This window comes from Cnephaeus nilssonii (assembly GCF_951640355.1).
Source record: "Cnephaeus nilssonii genome assembly, chromosome: 14".
In the NCBI taxonomy this organism is placed as follows: domain Eukaryota; kingdom Metazoa; phylum Chordata; class Mammalia; order Chiroptera; family Vespertilionidae; genus Cnephaeus; species Cnephaeus nilssonii.
Window position 1 is genome coordinate 5,126,053 of NC_137085.1, and position 17,671 is coordinate 5,143,723.

Consider the following 17,671-nt stretch of genomic DNA (forward strand, 5'->3'; position numbering starts at 1 on the left):
GAAACTCCCAGTCTGTAGCGCGCAGGGAGGCACGGGGTGCCTGGGAGGGGGCTCGCGCGCCGCGGCACCGGGGAGAGGGTGCGGCCGCAGAGACCCAGGGTGGGGAAGCCGGACGCAGGGCGCAGACAGAGAGACCTGCCGCCGGAGGCCCCCGGGAGCCGGCCCCAGAGGGAGAGCTGGAGCTGCCGGATGCCTGGAGCAGGGCAGCTAGCGGCGGGCGGGTAGGAGTGGGTTTTGAGAGGTGACAGCTCGCGCCCCTTCCCCCACGCCACCCACTCACCTGGGCCCGCCGCGCCCGGCCGCCCAGCAGGCAGCCCCCGGGCCCCGCCGCTCAGTCCGGCCACCGGTCTCCGGGCCCCTCCGGCGCCTCCTTTTGTTTGTCCCTCACTGCACCACTCAGTCTCCTCCGCCCCGGAAGTGACGTCACCCCGAGGCGCGAACGCGGCGGCCAGGGCGTCGCCATCTTTTTAAGGGGTGCCATGTCCGCGTCCTCTCCCCCTCCTCTCCCCGCCGACGCCATGTTGTTTGGGGGCGGAAGTAGCGGAGCCCGGGCTCGGCCCCTTTAAAGGGACAGGGACGGTTCTAACCTTCGCGGAGTCCTTGGCGACCGGGCCGCAGCGGCGGGCGCAGAGGTGAGTAGCTGATATTGCTGAGCGTTTGCTGCCCCGACGTAAGCGCCGAGGCCGGAGGGTCCGGTAGCCGGTGCCGAGCTGGATTGCGCCGAAGTGCTCGCAGCATTTGGTGCTGCTGTAATAGCAGGCCGGCTGCCCAAAGGCTCCCCCAGCCGGGAGCCGCCGGCGGGAGTGAATTGCGCGCGCTTCTCGCTGACCCGCTCTCTGGTCCTGCCTGCACCCGCATCCCCTCCCCATCCCGGGGTAGGTACGGGTGGGGAAGGTCGAGCAGAGCCGGTGCTGGAACCGGGTCCGAACTCCAGCTCTGCAGCTCTGGATCGCGAGTCCTCGCAGTTCCCGGCCTAATAAGAGTAACGGTGACCACGTTAAACAATAATCCATACGGTGGCGTCCTGTGCAGCTACTAAAATGAAAAATGTTCAGTCCGCACGAATACAGGACGACTTCCAAGACACCTTAGATGAAAAGAAAGGAGCAAAACGTAGAACAGCGTTGGTCGGCGCTGCCGTTTGAGGAGCGTGTGTGGGGGTAGGTGTCTGCGAGGGTGTGCATCACTCCTCTGCTAAGATGCACAAGAAGTGAGCTGCGGTGGCCCCGGGCAGAACTGGGGCCCTGGGTACCCACCCGGGCACGGGGGAAGAAGTTACTAGCATGTGCACAGGTTGGTTGTTTAAACAAGAGGATGGTGAAGGTGGTGACAGCTCTCCTCTACCGGCCGCTGAGCCAGCGCCAGGTTTCAGCCCTCCTGCTGGGAGGACTTACCGTCCCCTGTTATTAGGGGCGGAAACAGGCTGGGAGAGGTTGGATCTTAGCAATAGCTCAGAGCCTGCGAGTGGAGGAGCTGGAATGTGAGCCCTGGAGGATTTTACACTAATACCTGTTAGGTCGCCGAAGGAGGAACGCAGGAGGCCAGAATGGCGAGGAATTAGGAATTTATTCGATCGCCGCACACCAGGTGGCTGAGCCTGGATGGCTCCAGCACCCAGTGACGGGAGTCAGCGGCTTTTAAAGACTTTGGGTGGGCTCTTTCTGGGCGGAGACTTCTTTATGCAGACCCGGAGGGGAGACAACGGAATGTGGTCCCCGAAAGTGTAATGTGGTCTCAGCAGAGGGGATGCCCATAGTGAAATGACCTGAAAAGCCAGTTCCCAGGGGAGGGGTGTCGATTCAATTATTTGATCAGACTTAACAATGCCCACATTTCTGGCCTGTCCACTCCCTACGAGAAGCTTTTTTGTTATCAACCATACAACGCAGGCCTGGGGCCCAGCACACAGCCGGTGTCCACTGTTTATTGGCTGCTTACTGACTGAACAAGTGGAACAAACAGGATGAAGAGAGGCAAACATTGGAGGCCAGATTCCAGACTGGAGTCCAAGGCTTGCCCCTTTCCAGCCTTGACACAGTGGACTTGACCCCCACGTCCCCACCTATAAAAATGAAAACCATGGCCACCTGGCCTGCTTTGTGCTTTACATGCAGATTAGCCCCATTTCACAGATAAGGAAGAGCAGAGGAAGTTGCCCCCAAAGATTCCCACAAGGCCTCACTAGTGTAGGGACAGAAACCCAGAGTTAGCATCTGTGATGGGTGCTGCGGTGGCTCGGGCCTCGGGAGCACGCAGGAGGGAGCACCTGGCTCAACCCTTGGTGGAGTGAGTCAAAGAGGGCTTCTCGGATGAGGGCGCTTTTGGTCTGTGACTGAAAGATGCATAGATGTCTGGAAGGAGAAATGACGAGGCTGGAGCAGTGATTTTCAACCGGTGTGGCGCAAGAATTTTAAAAACATGCGATACCTGACTATTTAGTCAGGGGTACTGACCTCTTACCTTAGATTGCGAAATAAAAAAATGACAACAGCCCTGGCTGGTGTGCTCAGTGGTTAGAGTGCCGGCCTGTACATTGAATGGTCAAGGGTTTGATTCCCGTCAAGGTCAAGGGTATGGGCCTGAGTTGCAGGTTCCCTCCCCGCCCCCAGTTGGGGTGTGTGCCCGAGGCAATTAGTCGATGTGGCTCTCTCACATCAATGTTTCTCTCCCCCGCCCCCCCCCCTTGCTTTATTTGGCCCGGGCGCTGGATGTTCCCCACCCCTGGACTAAAGGCTCAAGCAGAGACTCTCATACCTGCAGGTAACTGACAGAGATGATGCAGCTTAGAAACATTCAGTCTGGCTTCTGTGTGAATCGCTCTTTCCTCCTGGAGAATCACTTCACATGGCGACAGCTGTGGCTTCCCACCCGCCACGCCACCCTTCCCTCCCATAACTCCAAGGAGGAGGACTCCCGGGTTTATATTCAGGTGGGGTGACAAAGAAACACGGGAGAGTCCAGAGCAATGAGAAAGTCCTTCACACTGAAGACCGCCCCCCCTTGATGCGGCCCCCAGAGCGGCAGTCAACTTGCTGACACTCTGCCCATGTAAATAAAAGTGTCAGCGCAGGAGGCTCCTGGCTGTCACCTGGGTTCTCAGGTTGCCAATGTGCCCGGACATCTGGCTGGGCATGGCTCCTCCCTTCCATAGCCAGCAGGCCGGAGTCACTCCAGCTGCTGTGGGCGAGGAGTCACGCTGCCCTAACAAGATGTGGGCACTGCCAGCTCCCTGGAAAAGTCCCCAAATGCTCATCTTACTTCCTCATTCTGGGACAGTGGTCTGAGCTTGGAATTGACCATTGGGGTCCTTCTGTGCTTTTCTGGGGCTGTGACTTTGCTTAAGTCATTTCCCTGCTTTGAGCCTCAGTTTCTCCATCTGTAAAACTGATGTGACTCTCCCTAATGTTCCAGATACTAAATATATGTATTTAGTATCTGGAACATTACTAAAATATATATATATATATATTCCCCCTCATGTGTAAAACTGCCCTAATGAGTGATATTTCAGGAGGAATAAGGAGTGGGGTACCTACTGTGTGTCTCACTTAGGGTCCCCACCCACCAACCCCTCTGTAGGCTCAAGAACCTGCAGTCTGGGCTCCAGGAGTCATTTCTCCTTGGCTAATTCCAAACCCGGAGGACCTATATATAAGCCAGTGTGCTTGTCAGAGCTCCCCAAACAGGCTGTCACACTCCCTCGGGACAGTTTTTCATAAAACCCTTGTCTTCTAGGGACTCTGTTTTTAGATCCCCCACCTCCCCAAAAAACAGGATTCATTGTCTGACAAGAGACTTTGTTAACCTGCTCGGTTAACTAACTTTACGGGAAGCCTTAGGTTTAAACATTAACAGTGTCTGGGTATTGCAGGTTACTGTGGGCCAGGACCTGTGCTAAATGCTTTCTGTGGATGATTGCACTGTAAGTGTCCCCATTGGACAGATGCGGAAGCTGAGCCTAGAGAGGACCAAGGTCTTGTAGCGAGTTTAGAGAGGAGCGGGATCATTTTACCCAGGTTCAAGCCAGCGTCCAAGCGTTCACCTTCTGTGATTGTTCAGGTAGCAGACTGGCCTTGCCTGGGCATGGTACCCTCTCCCCAGGGGAGCCGTGGTTGGCGTTTTCTCAGTAACTGGGAAGCTGCTGGCATTTTGAGCCCAGGAACGCTATACAGCCTTCTACGCCCTGGATAGATGGGCCCAGTACAGAACTGACTCCAGATACCCAGTGGGAAATACTTAAACCAAATGTCCTCATTGCACAGAGCTGCTTGGTGAGGTGAGGCAGCCTGCAACGCCAAAACCACCCGCCTGTCCCTTGCAAGCTGCCATGCGGGAAGGAAGCTGGACAAGGCGTGGCTCCTGCCCCGAGGGCCGATGGTCTGCAGGCGGGGGAGCAGACAGAGGCAGCTGCACCCACCGCCTGAAAGAGGGGTTTTTGGAAACGAGTTTGGACTTTGGAGACAGGTGGACCAGGATTTGAATTCTAGCTCAAGCTCTCACAGCTGAGTGAGCTTTGTTCCTTCTCCTCTTGGGAGCTAATAATGCCTTCCTAGCAGACTGCCGTGAAGATTAGGGAATTTAGCACTGAGGTCAGGCGCATAGTAGGTGCTGTCTGAGTTCAGAGAAGGGCCCAGGTGGACACAGGAAGTTTCAGAGAGGAGGGAGAGCTGGGGCTGGGCCCTGCCAGGGGGAATGGATCAGAGGGCACGCCAAGCAGGGGTACAGTTTGAGCACAGGTGGGTGATGTCTAGTCAGAGGCAAAGGATTTATATGTTCGGAAGAGGAGAGAACATGGAAACTGCAGAGTCTGGATTCAGGCCTGCCGCAACGTCCAGGCTGAGGAGGCGTTAGACTTTATCGGGCATCAACGCAGGCGGCTGGGCAAGGCCGGCCCAGCGGGAGGTGTGGCTCACGTCACAGTATTGGTCACCGAGGCATTTCCCTCGGGATCATGCACCTATGGGTCACCAGTCATGGTGACTTCTGGCCAAGAAGGTGGCCAGTGGCTGCTCAGGCTGATGGAGGCATGTGTTGGGGGAGGACACTGACCGCTGGCCACCGGCCCCTGGCCTGGCAGCCCGGAAGCCTGGGCTCTTAGATGCCTGGGCAGCTGCAGTGGAAGGGTCCTAAGGGTCACCTGGTGCCGTCCAGGCGGGTTTGGCCTCCTGAGTGCTTCCCCCATCCCTCCCCCAGCTGCCCGCATGGCTGCACTTCGCCATGGACTGGTGTTTAATAATAATAATAATAGTGATGACATTGTTGAATGTTGACTGCCGGGCACACACTAAGTGATTTCATGTGTTATCTCATTGATGTCTCGCTACAGCCCTGTGAGGCAGGCACTACCATTGTTCTCATTTCAGAAAGTATTCCCAGAAAGGTTTAGTAATTTGCCTAAGTCACAGCTAGTCAACGGCTTCAGCTGAGTTCTGTCTGATTTCAGAGCTTCACAGTCTCTCTTTTTTTAAATCAAACTGTATAGTAGTTTATATGACCCCAACCCCAAAGAATGCCATGGTTAATAATTTAGTGGTGTCCCTGAAAACATCCGTACGCACAAACATACACGTAATTAAGCAGTTCTTGCTTTGCACGGTTCTGATATGGACGAGTTCCAGGTACCACTTAAAATAAATTTTAACTTTAGTTAATTTTTAGTTAAAAAATTAAATTTTTTTTGCATCAAGGGACACCAGTTCCTCAACACGGTTTGAGTTCCAGCTGCTGTGTTACATTAACTATGAGCAGTTGCGTAAAATGTGGATTTTGCTGCTAGCGCTTCAGTCCACAGGTGTGCATAATGGTCGGTGACCAATCACATCCCTTCTTCCGAAGCCTGTTATTGATTGGGCACCACGCATGTTATTCAGCTCCCCTCCAGACAGCAAAGCGGCCCGTCTCCCAGAGATAAACCCAGGTGACATTTCAGAAGCAGATCATCAGAAGAGGGGATTGGCCAACCAAGACGAAAGTGCAGTGAAGAAAGGCAGAGTGATAACCCTGAGGATGAATTTGAATCAAGCTCTGGCTGGGTAGTTCAATTGGTTAGAGCGTCATCCCCATACATCAAGGTTGCAGGTTGGATTCCCCAGTCCGGGCACATACAATATCAACCAATGAGTGCAGAAATAAGTGTGACAACAAATCGATGTTTCTCTGTCTCTCTCTCAAATCTATTTTTAAAAAATTTGAATCAAAAGTAGGAGCAGCGATTAAATAAATAGCTGACTGTAGGAATGTGGACACTTCAACTATTCACTGTTCCAGAAACTGGAGATATAAACTCGAGATATGCAGCCAGAGGAACTTGGTGAAGGCAAATTTATTGACATAAATGTTGAAAACGCTTTTGGCGAAATGGATAAAGTGTACACGTGGCATTAAGTGTGTTCACATTGTTGTGCAACCACTGCCTCTGTCTAGTTTCAGAACTTTTTCATTTCCCCAGAAAAACAACCCATCCTCACTAAATAAACATCCCACATTCCTCCCTCCACCCCCTGGCCGCTACTAATCTGCTTCTGATTCTGTGGCTTTCCCTATAATCTATGAAGGTCATCATATAATATGTGACCTTTGGGTCTGGCTTCTTTCTCTTAGTATACTGTGTGTTTTAAAATATATATATATATATATATATATATATATATATATATATATATATATATAATTGATTTTTACAGAGAGGAAGGGAGAGGGATAGAGAGTTAGAAACATTGATCAGCTGCTTCCTGCATACCGCCTACTGGGGATCAAGCCCGCAACCAAGGTACATGCCCTTGACTAGAATCAAACCCGGGACCCTTCAGTCTGCAGGCCGACGCTCTATCCACTGAGCCAAACCAGTTAGGGCATTATACTGCTTTTGAGGTTCATCTAAGGTGTAGCAGGGATGGTAGCATGTTCTTTTTTATGGCTGAATAACATTCCATTGTATGGCTATGCTATAATTGACCCATGCATCTATTGAAGGACTTTTGGGTTGTTTTCACCTTTCATTGCTATGAATAATGCTGCTGTTAACATTCACATACAAGTTTCTGTGTGAACGTATGTCTTCATTTCTTTTCATTATATGCCTAGGAGTGGAATCACTGGGTCATAGGTAAATAATGTGTTTGGACTTCATAAATATTAAAAGCATGTGCGTCCAAGGACATTATCAAGAATGGGACCAAGACCATTGATTCATTTTGAATTAATTTTTGGAGGTGGATTGAGGTAGAGGTCTAACTTCATTCTTTTGCATGTGGCTATCCAGTTGTCCTGGCTCCATTTGTTGAATAAGAGATTATTTTTCCCCATGAAATGATCTTGGCACCCTTGTTCAAAAATCAGTTGGCCATGCCCTCGCTGGTTTGGTTCAGTGGATAGAGTGTCGGACTGCGGACTGAAGGGTCCCCCCGTTTGATTCTGGTCAGAGCAAACGCCTGGGTTGCGGGCTCGATCCCCAGTAGGGGGCGTGCAGGAGGCAGCCAATCAATGATTCTCTCTCATCATCGATGTTTCTATCTCTCTCTCCCTCTCCTTTCCTCTCTGAAATCAATAAAAAATGTATTTTTTAAAAAGTGGTGGAACCTGTCTATAAGGTGCACGGCAGGCTGCCTGGCACAGGAAAAGTGAACAGTAAAAAAAGGCCATTGTCATTACCCTTAGGACAGACCGCAGGGCTAGAAAGGGGCTGGCCAGGGAAGGCCTGATTCCTGGAAGAGGAGGGATGAGGCACAGGGAGGTGGAGGTAGGGATGGCCTGGGAAAGGCTGAATGGGCTGAATGAGTGCCCGTGAATGAGGTCCCCCTGGAGGTCCCTGGGTCAGCCCGTCAGTGGGAGAACGCTGGGCTGGGAGGCCAGCAGTCCGGCCTCTAGGTGGGTCTAGACCAGCACGCTCCCTCGTGGGCCTCCTCTGTGCAGTGGGAGTCTTCCTGTGCCCAAGTGTGTGGAGCAGCGGGCCCGCGAGCCCAGTCTAGACAGGGCTGGCTCTGCGTGCCCCCTGCTGGCAGCTTCAAGAACAGCAAGCCCACAAGTCCTTGCCTATTAATGGGGGCTGTCAAAGACCCGGCGGTGTTGCTGGGTGAGGGCAGCCCAAGTGGCCACCTATGCCCTTCCTGCCCTCAGCTGGGACCCCCGTGGTTTCTCCCTCCTCTTCGAATTCCTGGAAGCTGCCCCCACTACATCCACATGCTCACAAACACAGACAGATGTGTGCACATGCTCAAGTGAAACGCTCCTATTTGCACGTGAAGTCACAACCACACATGGGTTTACCTACGTTCCAGGTCACATTAAGACTTTCATGGGCCCCTTTCTCCATTAGAAAGGAAATAAAAGTTAATTTTACAACTGTGTTGCTATATAAAGAATGAATATCATCCAGGCTGAATTCATTATTATATATTCATTGTTGTTATATTCTTTTTTCTGTTTTTTTTTTTTAATGTATTTTATTGATTTTTTACAGAGAGGAAGGGAGAGGGATAGAGAGCCAGAAACATCGATGAGAGAGAAACACCGATCAGCTGCCTCCTACACCCCTCCCACTGGGGATATGTCCGCAACCAAGGTATATGCCCTCGACCGGAATCGAACCTGGGACCTTTCAGTCCGCAGGCCGATGCTCTATCCACTGAGCCAAACCGATTTCGGCTATTCTTTTTTTCTTATTTTAAAATAAATTAAGATTAAAACATTTTCATGGGCCCCTCAAAGTATGGTGGGCCCTTGACACTATGCCTTCTGAGAAGGTCAGATGGAGAAGTCAGCCCTGCCAGCAAACACGAGCGAGTTCACACACATCTAGCCCCTCATGCCATATTATATTAACTCAATGAATATTCATAAAGTCCCCAAGCTATTATTAACATCAGCCATTTCCTGGGCATCTTTTCTGTGCCAGGCACTAAGTGAACTGCTTTCCGTGAATTACCGTATTTTATTTCCTTGATAGATAGGGAAATGGACCTGTGGAGACATAGAGTGACTTGCCTCATGACACCAAAGCCCGTGTTCTAATCCTCTCCCAAGGGCCTGGGCCTGGGTGGGCACCAAGGGTTCAGTGATGCTCACTCCCTTGCCCGCAGACTCTCTCGGGCACACACACCACCCCCTGCCCTGGCAGTCTCCTGCAGCAAAAGCCCCACCCTAGTCTCCATGCCCAGCCCCGGGGCAGTGAGCCTGGCCTGTGGAGCCAGGTGGCCCAGGATACCTCCAGCCCCAAGAGTCAGCAGTGCCCAACGAGGGTGAGGGGCTGAGGTTGTGGCCGGGAAGTGGGCAGGGCCACGAGCAGGGATCTTGTCCAGGGTTCGTATGCCTGCCGTGCCTGGGCCCCGGGTGGTGCAGGCCCTCCAACCTCTGGAGCTCAATATTAGTATTAGCTGTTATTTTGTCATTGTTACCATGTCCTTGCGGGCGAGGATAGCACCTGTTTCCAGGGCTGAAAGGTCCAATGACATGTTCAGTCCTTGCCGCAGCGCCTGGTGCAGGTTGAGAGCTGAGAGCTGAGTGTATTCCTCTTATCCCCACCACTGCAGCCCAGTGAATGAGAAAGGCAGATTGAGGGCAGAGGAGGTGTAGTCGCTTTAGGAGAAAGGACAGAATTGATAGACGTGGAGCGATGTGGGCGAGGGTGTCAGAGAGGATCAGCCAGCGGCCCCCCCAGATTTGAACCAGGTGGTTAGGAGGCGGCGGCGGAGGGTCCCTGTAGGATTGAGTACTGGACGAGTCAGCAGGACATCAGGCCCAGGACGGGAGCAGCGACCTGCATTCTCCCAGCCGAAGGGAGCCAGCCATCCCCTTTGCCCAGGAGGGTCCCCGTTTTAGCACTGCAGATCCCATGTCCTGAGAAAACCCTCAATTCTGGGCAGGCAGGCCAGCTGGTCCCTAGAACACCCAGCAGGCACAGGGCACCGACTGTGCCCTGCACTGGCTCAGACCCGCCTTGGCCTCGGGTCCCCTGGCTGAGTGAGGCCGAAGCATGCTGATGCCATCTCCTGAGTGTCACACCGTGGAATGTCCCTCCTCAGATAACCATCACACTGCCCTTTCCTGCCCCAGCTCTGGTGCTTAGCCACAGGGGCAGGGAGCGCTTCCTGCAGGATGTCCCTGGGAACCGACTCAGTTCTGAGAAATGAGTGGGTGAACTCTGGCCTGACTCCGTTCAGCTCCTGGAACCTCCCGGCTCCCTTCCGCTGCTCCGGGGCCTCTGCACCACTCTCTCCGCGGACACACTTTCCCTCCCGGACCCGGCTTGGAGGCCACATTCTCCTGGGAGCCCTCCCTGACTCCCACAGGACTGGGCAGGTGCCCACAGCGCCCTCTAGAGCAGCCCCCAGACCCTAGGCACCCACTCCTGTTTCAGGGCGGGGCCTGACCCCCTCCTAGGAAAGGAGGGAAGAGACTCAGACTGCGGGGCAGGTCTCAGAAAGTCAGCAAAGCCAGTGGGAGCCCTTGAGAGCGCGTGTCTGCCAGCTGCAGCCGGTCTCGCTGTCCAGGCACTGCCCGGGAGCAGCCTGGAGGCCTGGCCGCGGTGCTAAGGGCACAGCTGTCCCCTCAGTCACATCAGAGAGACATTCCCAAGGCCATCGTAAGGGCACTGCCTTTTTTTTTTTTTTTAACTGTGGCAATTTTAAAATATATATATTTTATTGATTTTTTACAGAAAGGAAGGGAGAGGGATAGAGAGTTAGAAACATCAATCAGCTGCCTCCTGCACAACCCTCACTGGGGATGTGCCCACAACCAAGGTACATGCCCTTGACGGGAATCGAACCTGGGACCCTTCAGTCCGCAGCCCGACGCTTTATCCACTGAGGCAAACCAGTTAGGGCTGTCTCTATAGATTTGCCTGTTTCGTATTAATGGAATCACATAATTTGTAGCCTTTTGTGACTGGCTTCTCTCACTTAGCACAGTTTCAAGGTCCACCCACGTTGCAGCGTGTACTCCGTTTCCTCTTATTGTTCATTGATATTGTGTCATGGATTTACCACATTTTGTTCGTCAATTGATGGGCATTTAGGTTGTTTCCACTTTTTGGCAGTTACGAATAATGCTGCTTATGAACATTCATGTTCAAGTTTTTGTGTGGACATGTTTTCATTTCTCTTGGGTAGATATGTAGGGTTGGAATTGCTGGGTCTACTGGGAACTCTATATTTTAACATTTTGAGGAACTTCTAGGGTGTTTTCCATTTCTAGGAGCAGTGTACAAGGGTTCCAATATCTCAACATCTTCAAACACAATTATCCATCTTTGTTATAGCAGCCATCCTACTGGGTGTGCAGTGGCTTTTTTTTTTTTTACATACCTTCGAGTGAGAATTTTTTTAAAACTTATTTTTCTTTTTTAAATTCTTTTTAAAAATATATTTTATTGATTTTACAGAGAAGAAGCGAGAGGGATAGAGAGTTAGAAACTGATGAGAGAGAAACATTGATCAGCTGCCTCCTGCACGCCCCCTACTGGGGATCAAGCCCGCAACCAAGGTACATGCCCTTGACCGGAATCAAGCCCAGGACCCTTCAGTCCGAGGGCTGACGCTCTATCCACTGAGCCAAACCAGTCAGGGCTGCAGTGGCATCTTAATGTGACATTTCCCTCATGACTAATGATGTTGAGCATGCTAGTATTTTCATGTGCTTATTAGTCATATATATATTATGATTTCAAATACTTTCTCCCATACCATGGGTTGTCTTTTCACTTTTTTGATGGTATCCTTTGTGGCACAAAAGTTTTTCATTTCAATGAAGTCCAATTTATCTGGGGTTTTTTTCTTCTGTTGCTTGTACTTTTGGTGTTGTACATGAGAGACCATCTTCTAACTCAAGGCCACCAAGACGTACTCCTGTTTTCTTCTAGGAGTTTTATCATTTTAGCTTTTACATGTAGGTCTGTGATCCACTTCGAGTTAATTTTTGTATATGATGTGAGGTGGGGTTCCAAATGTATACTTTAGCATGTGGACATTCAGTCGTCCCCACACAATTTGCTGAAAAGGTGATTCTTTTCTTATTGAATTTTCTTGCCACTCTTGCCAAAAAGCAATTGACCGTGACTGTGAGAGTTTATTTCTGGACTCTCAGTTCCACTCCATTGATGTATATGTCTATCCTTGTGCCAGTACCATACTTTCTTAGTTCCTATAGCTTTTTTAGCAAATGATGTGCAGTGAATCTTCCAATGTTTTTCTTTTCTTTTTTTAGAGGCATTGACCTTTTAAATATGTGTCTGCTGAGTCTCTTTTAATATCTAGTGCCCCAGGTTTTTCCTCCCTTGTATTTTATTTGTTGAAGAAACAGGGTCATTTGTTTTATGGCAGTTCCATCAGCCTGAATCTGCTGGAACGTTTTATTTTAGAACATTTTCATCAGGCCAAAAAGATACCCTGGAGCCATTATCAGACAGTCCTCATTCCCTGATTGCATCTCTGCGGTGTCCTTTAACACGTTCTTCTGACCCCAGAGGCCTTATTTGATGTAGATTTGATTTTAGCACAAGGATAACATGCAGGTGGTGTGTGTTTCCAGAGTCAGAACATAGAGTTGACTCTGTGATGTGAGGAGCTATTCATGATCTTCACCTGGATCATTTTTTCCCCCCGTTAGAGGTGATTGACAATTTTAAAGGGTCACCCTGGTTGCTGGGGTGTGGGGGTGTCACTGGTGGTTTTGAGGGCTGAGGGATAACCCTACAACAGAGCACGAATTGCTATGCCTGCTGCCCAGTGGCCGCTCAATAAATACTAGCCCTTGTTGTTATTGTTATTAGAGCTGTGTGTGTGAGACCCAAGCCCTGGGCCAGGTGTTCCACTCCCTTCTCCTCTGCCCCTGGAGGAGAAGTCGTCAGTGCCCCATGGCTCTGGGAGGCATGCTCAGGAATTCGGCAGCCATCTCTTTGCACCTGGTGGGGTCCCTCCAGAGAAAGAAGGCTGGAGCTTCACTCCGCCGGTGCTTGCACCAGACTGTAAGTGCTCTCTGCTGCCTGCGTGACCCAGGGCCCCTGGGATCTGGCTTGGTCCTGGCTTCAAACCCACGCATGAGCCTCCTCTTTCAGGAAGCCTTCCCTGACTGCACCCTGGATGCGGGTCCCTCCCTTGCCTTTGCTTCCAATCTAGAACTTGTAGCTCTGCATCTGAATGGTTGCTTGGTGCTGCTGCCTCCCCATCACCCGCTGTGCCCAGCCCATGTTGGGTACACAGTCGGTGCTCAGTAAACGCTCGCTGAACGAATACATTATGTGTAAGCCTGAAAACAGACACTGCTGCCTCACGGTCCAGGTGCTGTGTGACATACTTGAAGGTCACTCCTTTGAGCACCCCAAGTTTCTGCAGTCCCCCATTATTTTTATCTCCTTCCTAAATGTATTCACCTCCTTTTTCTCTCTGTGCCCCTGCACCTCTCTATTCTTTCCCACCCCAACCCTCCTCAAACTTCCCCCACTCCAACTTCTATGCCCCTCTCTCCACACTGCTCCTGACTCATCTTTGCTTTTTTTTTTTAATATGATGCATCCCTATTTCAAAAGTAATTTGTTGTATCTGTGTAGCTAGGATGCCATCAGTTGTGAGGTGCACTGTTACTTTTTGGATGAGTGAAGGGGGAAACATGCCATTCAAACTCATGCTATAGATTGTCAGACACCCAAATTCAGAGAAAGTGCAATGCAAAACAATGCACACATCGGAACCCATTGAACATGGTGTCATCTTCTTATGAAAAACTTGGAGACAGAAAAGCAGGCACGTGAAATTAAATCACCTATGATTTGCATGTGGAAATATGTCTGCTCCTCATTCCTTTGGGAGCAGGAATACCTCCATAACATGCTACATGAAAGGAGTTCTCAGGGCTGCCAACCTTACAGGAGAGGTTGAGTAGTAGTATAATTCTCCTACATAAAAGAAACAAATAAATAAATAAATAAATAAATAAATAAATAAATAAATAAATAAAATCACCCATGATGTTGCCACTCGTATAGAACCTTTGTTAACATTTTGATATATTTCCTTCCAAACTTTTTTCCACTCCTATAGGGTCATAGAAAAAATGTATGTATATACAAATATATGCTAGGGTATGTTTTCTATAAAACATTATTTTGTAGCCTGTTTTACTGACATCAGCATGTCACATTGATAAATATTCTCCTAAAATGTAATTTTCTCCCACATTTTTTAGTCATAAAAAGAAAAATTTATTTTAGAAAATGTGGCCCTGGCTATCCTGAGTAGTTCAGTTGGTTAGAGCATCATCCCGACATGCCAAGGTTGCGGGTTCGATCCCCGGCGAAGGGCACATATAAGACAACCAATGCCCGGCCAGTGTGGCTCAGTGGTTGAGCGTCAGCCTATGAACCAGGAGGTCAGAGTTCGATTCCCGGTCAGGGCACGTGCCTGGGTTGCAGGCTCGATCCCCAGTAGGGGGCGTGCAGAAGGCAGCTGATCAATGGTTCTCTCTCATCATTGATGTTTCTATCTCTCCCTCTTCCTTCCTCTCTGAAATCAATAAAAATATATTTTAAAAAAAAGAATCAACTAATGAATACATAAATAAGTGGAACAACAAATTGATTGATATTTGTCTCTCTCTCTTCCCCCCTTCCTCCCTCTCTCTCTAAAATCAATCAATACAAAAAATAAAAATAAATAAAATCAATCAATACATAAAAAATTTAAACTATTTTGACATGTACTGAGCGCCAGGCCTGGTGATGGGTATCAGGGATTCCGTGAAGGGACGGTGCCATCCCTATGCTGGGCTCTCTTTGAATCGCTCACATTGGCAGGACTCTCGGGCTATGGAAAAACCCGGCCCATACACAGATGGTCCCCGGGTCGGGGGTCTGGTGCTAGCAACCCTGCTGTTGCCGCTACCCCGACCAGGGTCCTCTCTGAGCCCCATGTCTTCATCTTCAGATGGAGGTTATCATGGCACCTCTGATGGGGACACTGTGGGGACAGCGCAAGACCAGGAGAAACGGGAAGGGCTCCCTGTCAGCACAGCAGGTGGCTGAGGAGAACAGGAGAGACCTGGCTCCGCTCCCTGCCAGCCCGAGACTCACAAACCTGCTGAGGGGCCATGAAGCCCACGCCCCCATTATGCCGATGGGGAGACTGAGGCCAGGAGGAGCTGAGTCACCCGGCCGTGGCACTCGGCCAAGGCAGCCCTGGGGCCTGGCTGGTGTCTGGGCACCTGTGGATGAGGAGGAAGCTGCCCTGGAGGGAGTACAGGGGAAGAGGGGGGGCTGGAGAAGGGCCGCCGAGCCCCCCAGAACTGAGCGAGTTCACCTGAGTCAGAACATGGCCTCATCTCAAACAGGCCTGCGTCTGAGTGTATTTGTGGTGTGACCTTGAACACCTCACTCCCCACCCTAGAACGGGCCCAGCCAGATTGTTCTGAGAAGTGCGCGGAGAGCGCAGCCAGCCAGTCCCCTGTACACAGAGCCGCTACCGTCCCCGCTGCCACGTCCTTCCCCTGCTCTCACCTCCCCTGCCTCCTGCTCCTCCGCCTCAGCCCCCAGCCTGTCCTCAGTCAAACTTCAACTGTGGGGCCAGCCTGGCAGGGGGGGCAAGTCCAGCCGGCTGAGCCCGGTGACCTGGGGAGGAGCCAGGCGCAGAGTCCCGGAGGGCACAGGTGGGGGAGGCGGCTGGAGCCCAGCCGGGAGTGCCGATCGCCTCCTTGGGAGTGGGCGGGCGCGGCTGTGTTGAAGGTGGTGGCTCGGGACCGGCTTCCAGTCTTCCTAAGAGGCCCAGGCTGGTGCCTCCTCCACTCTGACCTTCCATTTGCTGTTTCCAGCTCACCATGGCCAAAAGGCTGCACGCACGAAGGCTGGATGGGATCGACCACAACCCGTGGTGAGTGCGCAGGCGCCGGGGAGGTGTGTGGGTGTCCCTCGGTCGGTCGTGGGGGCAGGACAGGGCTGGAGGTCCGGGTCCCTAGGTCTGCACAAACTCAGTGGTGCCCAGGACAGTCAGATCTGCAGCCACAGCCCACGAGAGGCGAGACCTGAAGCAGAGGCTTGGGTTCCAAACTCAGCTGCACCCCGCTTGGCACTGGCACTGGGGCCCGGACCCCCAGCTCCCCAGCTGCAAAAGGGAGATAATTTTATTTCCCTCGAACGGCCTTGGGAGGTTAAGACAAAATACTGTATGCTAGAAGTAGGCTACCCAGGCACAGGCTAGGGGCTTTTTAGGACTTTTTATTTCACACTTAGTACGGAGTGAGTCACGATAGGAAGGTAAGATACAGGCGCTCTTCACTGGCCACAAGCTGAGATTAAGCTCCTTTCTTCACCTGCTTGTTCTAAATATGGGAGGACCCGTGCCCATTGTTACTGGTGATGGATGGATGCAGTGGAAGGTTGTTGGCTGTTGTTTTTACACAACACGGGAATATTATTTCTATCAAACTGCCACCGTGTACAGAACTTTGTGTTTTGCCAAGATCTTCCTCCTTCGATGCTCCATGGTGTTTGGGATGAGAGAGCCAGCCCCAAATTCCCTGTAGAGTCTGGCTGATCCTCAAACTGCCCCCTCCGTCCTCTCTGTGCAGCAGGCTAGGCAGCCTGGTGGCCCATTTTGCAGATAAGGTAACGTGCAACTCAGAACAGGGAATGATGAGGAGGCAGGCTGGGAGGGGAGACAAGATTCCTTCCTGACTCACAACCTGGTAGACTCTGGAGACAACCACTCCCATTGTACAGAAGGGGAGACTGAGGCCAGGAGAGGCTAAGTCTCGTGCAAAGGCAGGGCAGAGTAGGAGTGGGCCTGGCAAGAATGCACAGGACAGGAGGGATCAAGGCCGTGAGAGTCAGGGTAACAAAGGGCTCCAGGTTCCTGCTGACCCAGGGTGGTGGCCCGAGGGCAGCCAGTCTCTGTAGAGTGTTTGAGCCTGGCTCCCTGATCCTAATTACTGTGGAACATCCACCACCTGAGCACTGCCATTAGCTGCTGTGTGACTCTGGGCAGGTCACTGGCCTCTCTGAGCCTCAGTAGCTCCATGTGTCTTCGGGGGCATCATGGAACTCTGGGGAGAAAATGACTGACTCTAGACCCCAGGGGCTGACCAGCAGACCCTGAGCGACAGATGAATGAACACAGATGAATGAACACTCTGACACATGATTGCTGTGAAAGAGAGGGCTAAGGGACTGCCTGGCTAAAGGAACCAGACAGCCTCAATCGCCTGCCTCTTCAGGCTTTTATTGTAACAGCAGTTTGAGATGAAGTTTATCTTTTAGATACAATCAATAGGGTAAGTAATCTTGGGAGGACACATGTGTCTGCAGTGTCCTTTAAGCAAGGACACCTAAAGATTAAGCGTAGGCCCTAGCCAGTTTGGCTCAGTGGATAGAGCATTGGCCTTTGGACTGAAGGGTCCCAGGTTCGATTCCAGACAAGGGCACATGCCCCAGTTGTGGGCTCAATCCCCAGTAGGGGGCATGCAGCAGGCAGCCGATGGATGATTCTCTCTCATCATTGATGTTTCTATCTCTCGCTCCCTCTCCCTTCCTCTCTGAAATTAATAAAAATATATTAAATAAATAAATAAAGATTAAGCGTAAGGATTTCAGTGAACACCTGGGGGGCTGCACGGGCACAGACTTGTTTGGAAAGGTCAAGGAATAATTAGGGGCGCCGCCTTCTGCACTCCCCCAATCAGAATTCTGATA

The 17,671-nt window shown here is 51.3% G+C and overlaps 2 protein-coding genes across 6 annotated transcripts in view; one reads left to right on the plus strand and one right to left on the minus strand.

Moving 5' to 3' along the window:
* The window catches only part of LRRC8A (leucine rich repeat containing 8 VRAC subunit A), a 24,515-nt gene extending 23,909 nt beyond the window's left edge, over positions 1 to 606 (minus strand). The window contains exon 1 of one of the 2 annotated variants that reach the window (XM_079790850.1): positions 588 to 606. The gene's annotated coding sequence lies outside the window, so the exon portion shown is untranslated. Of the gene's footprint in view, positions 1 to 280; positions 434 to 587 lie in introns of those variants that run through there. The other variant, XM_079790849.1, reaches the window with a different exon arrangement.
* The window catches only part of LOC307111180 (kynurenine--oxoglutarate transaminase 1), a 27,908-nt gene continuing 10,752 nt past the window's right edge, over positions 516 to 17,671 (plus strand). The window contains exons 1-3 of one of the 4 annotated variants that reach the window (XM_079790856.1): positions 516 to 632; positions 12,832 to 12,961; positions 15,796 to 15,854. In XM_079790856.1, the coding sequence (XP_079646982.1) occupies positions 12,851 to 12,961; positions 15,796 to 15,854 (170 nt within the window). In that variant the 5' untranslated portion in view covers positions 516 to 632; positions 12,832 to 12,850. The other 3 variants (XM_079790854.1, XM_079790855.1, XM_079790853.1) reach the window with 3 other exon arrangements.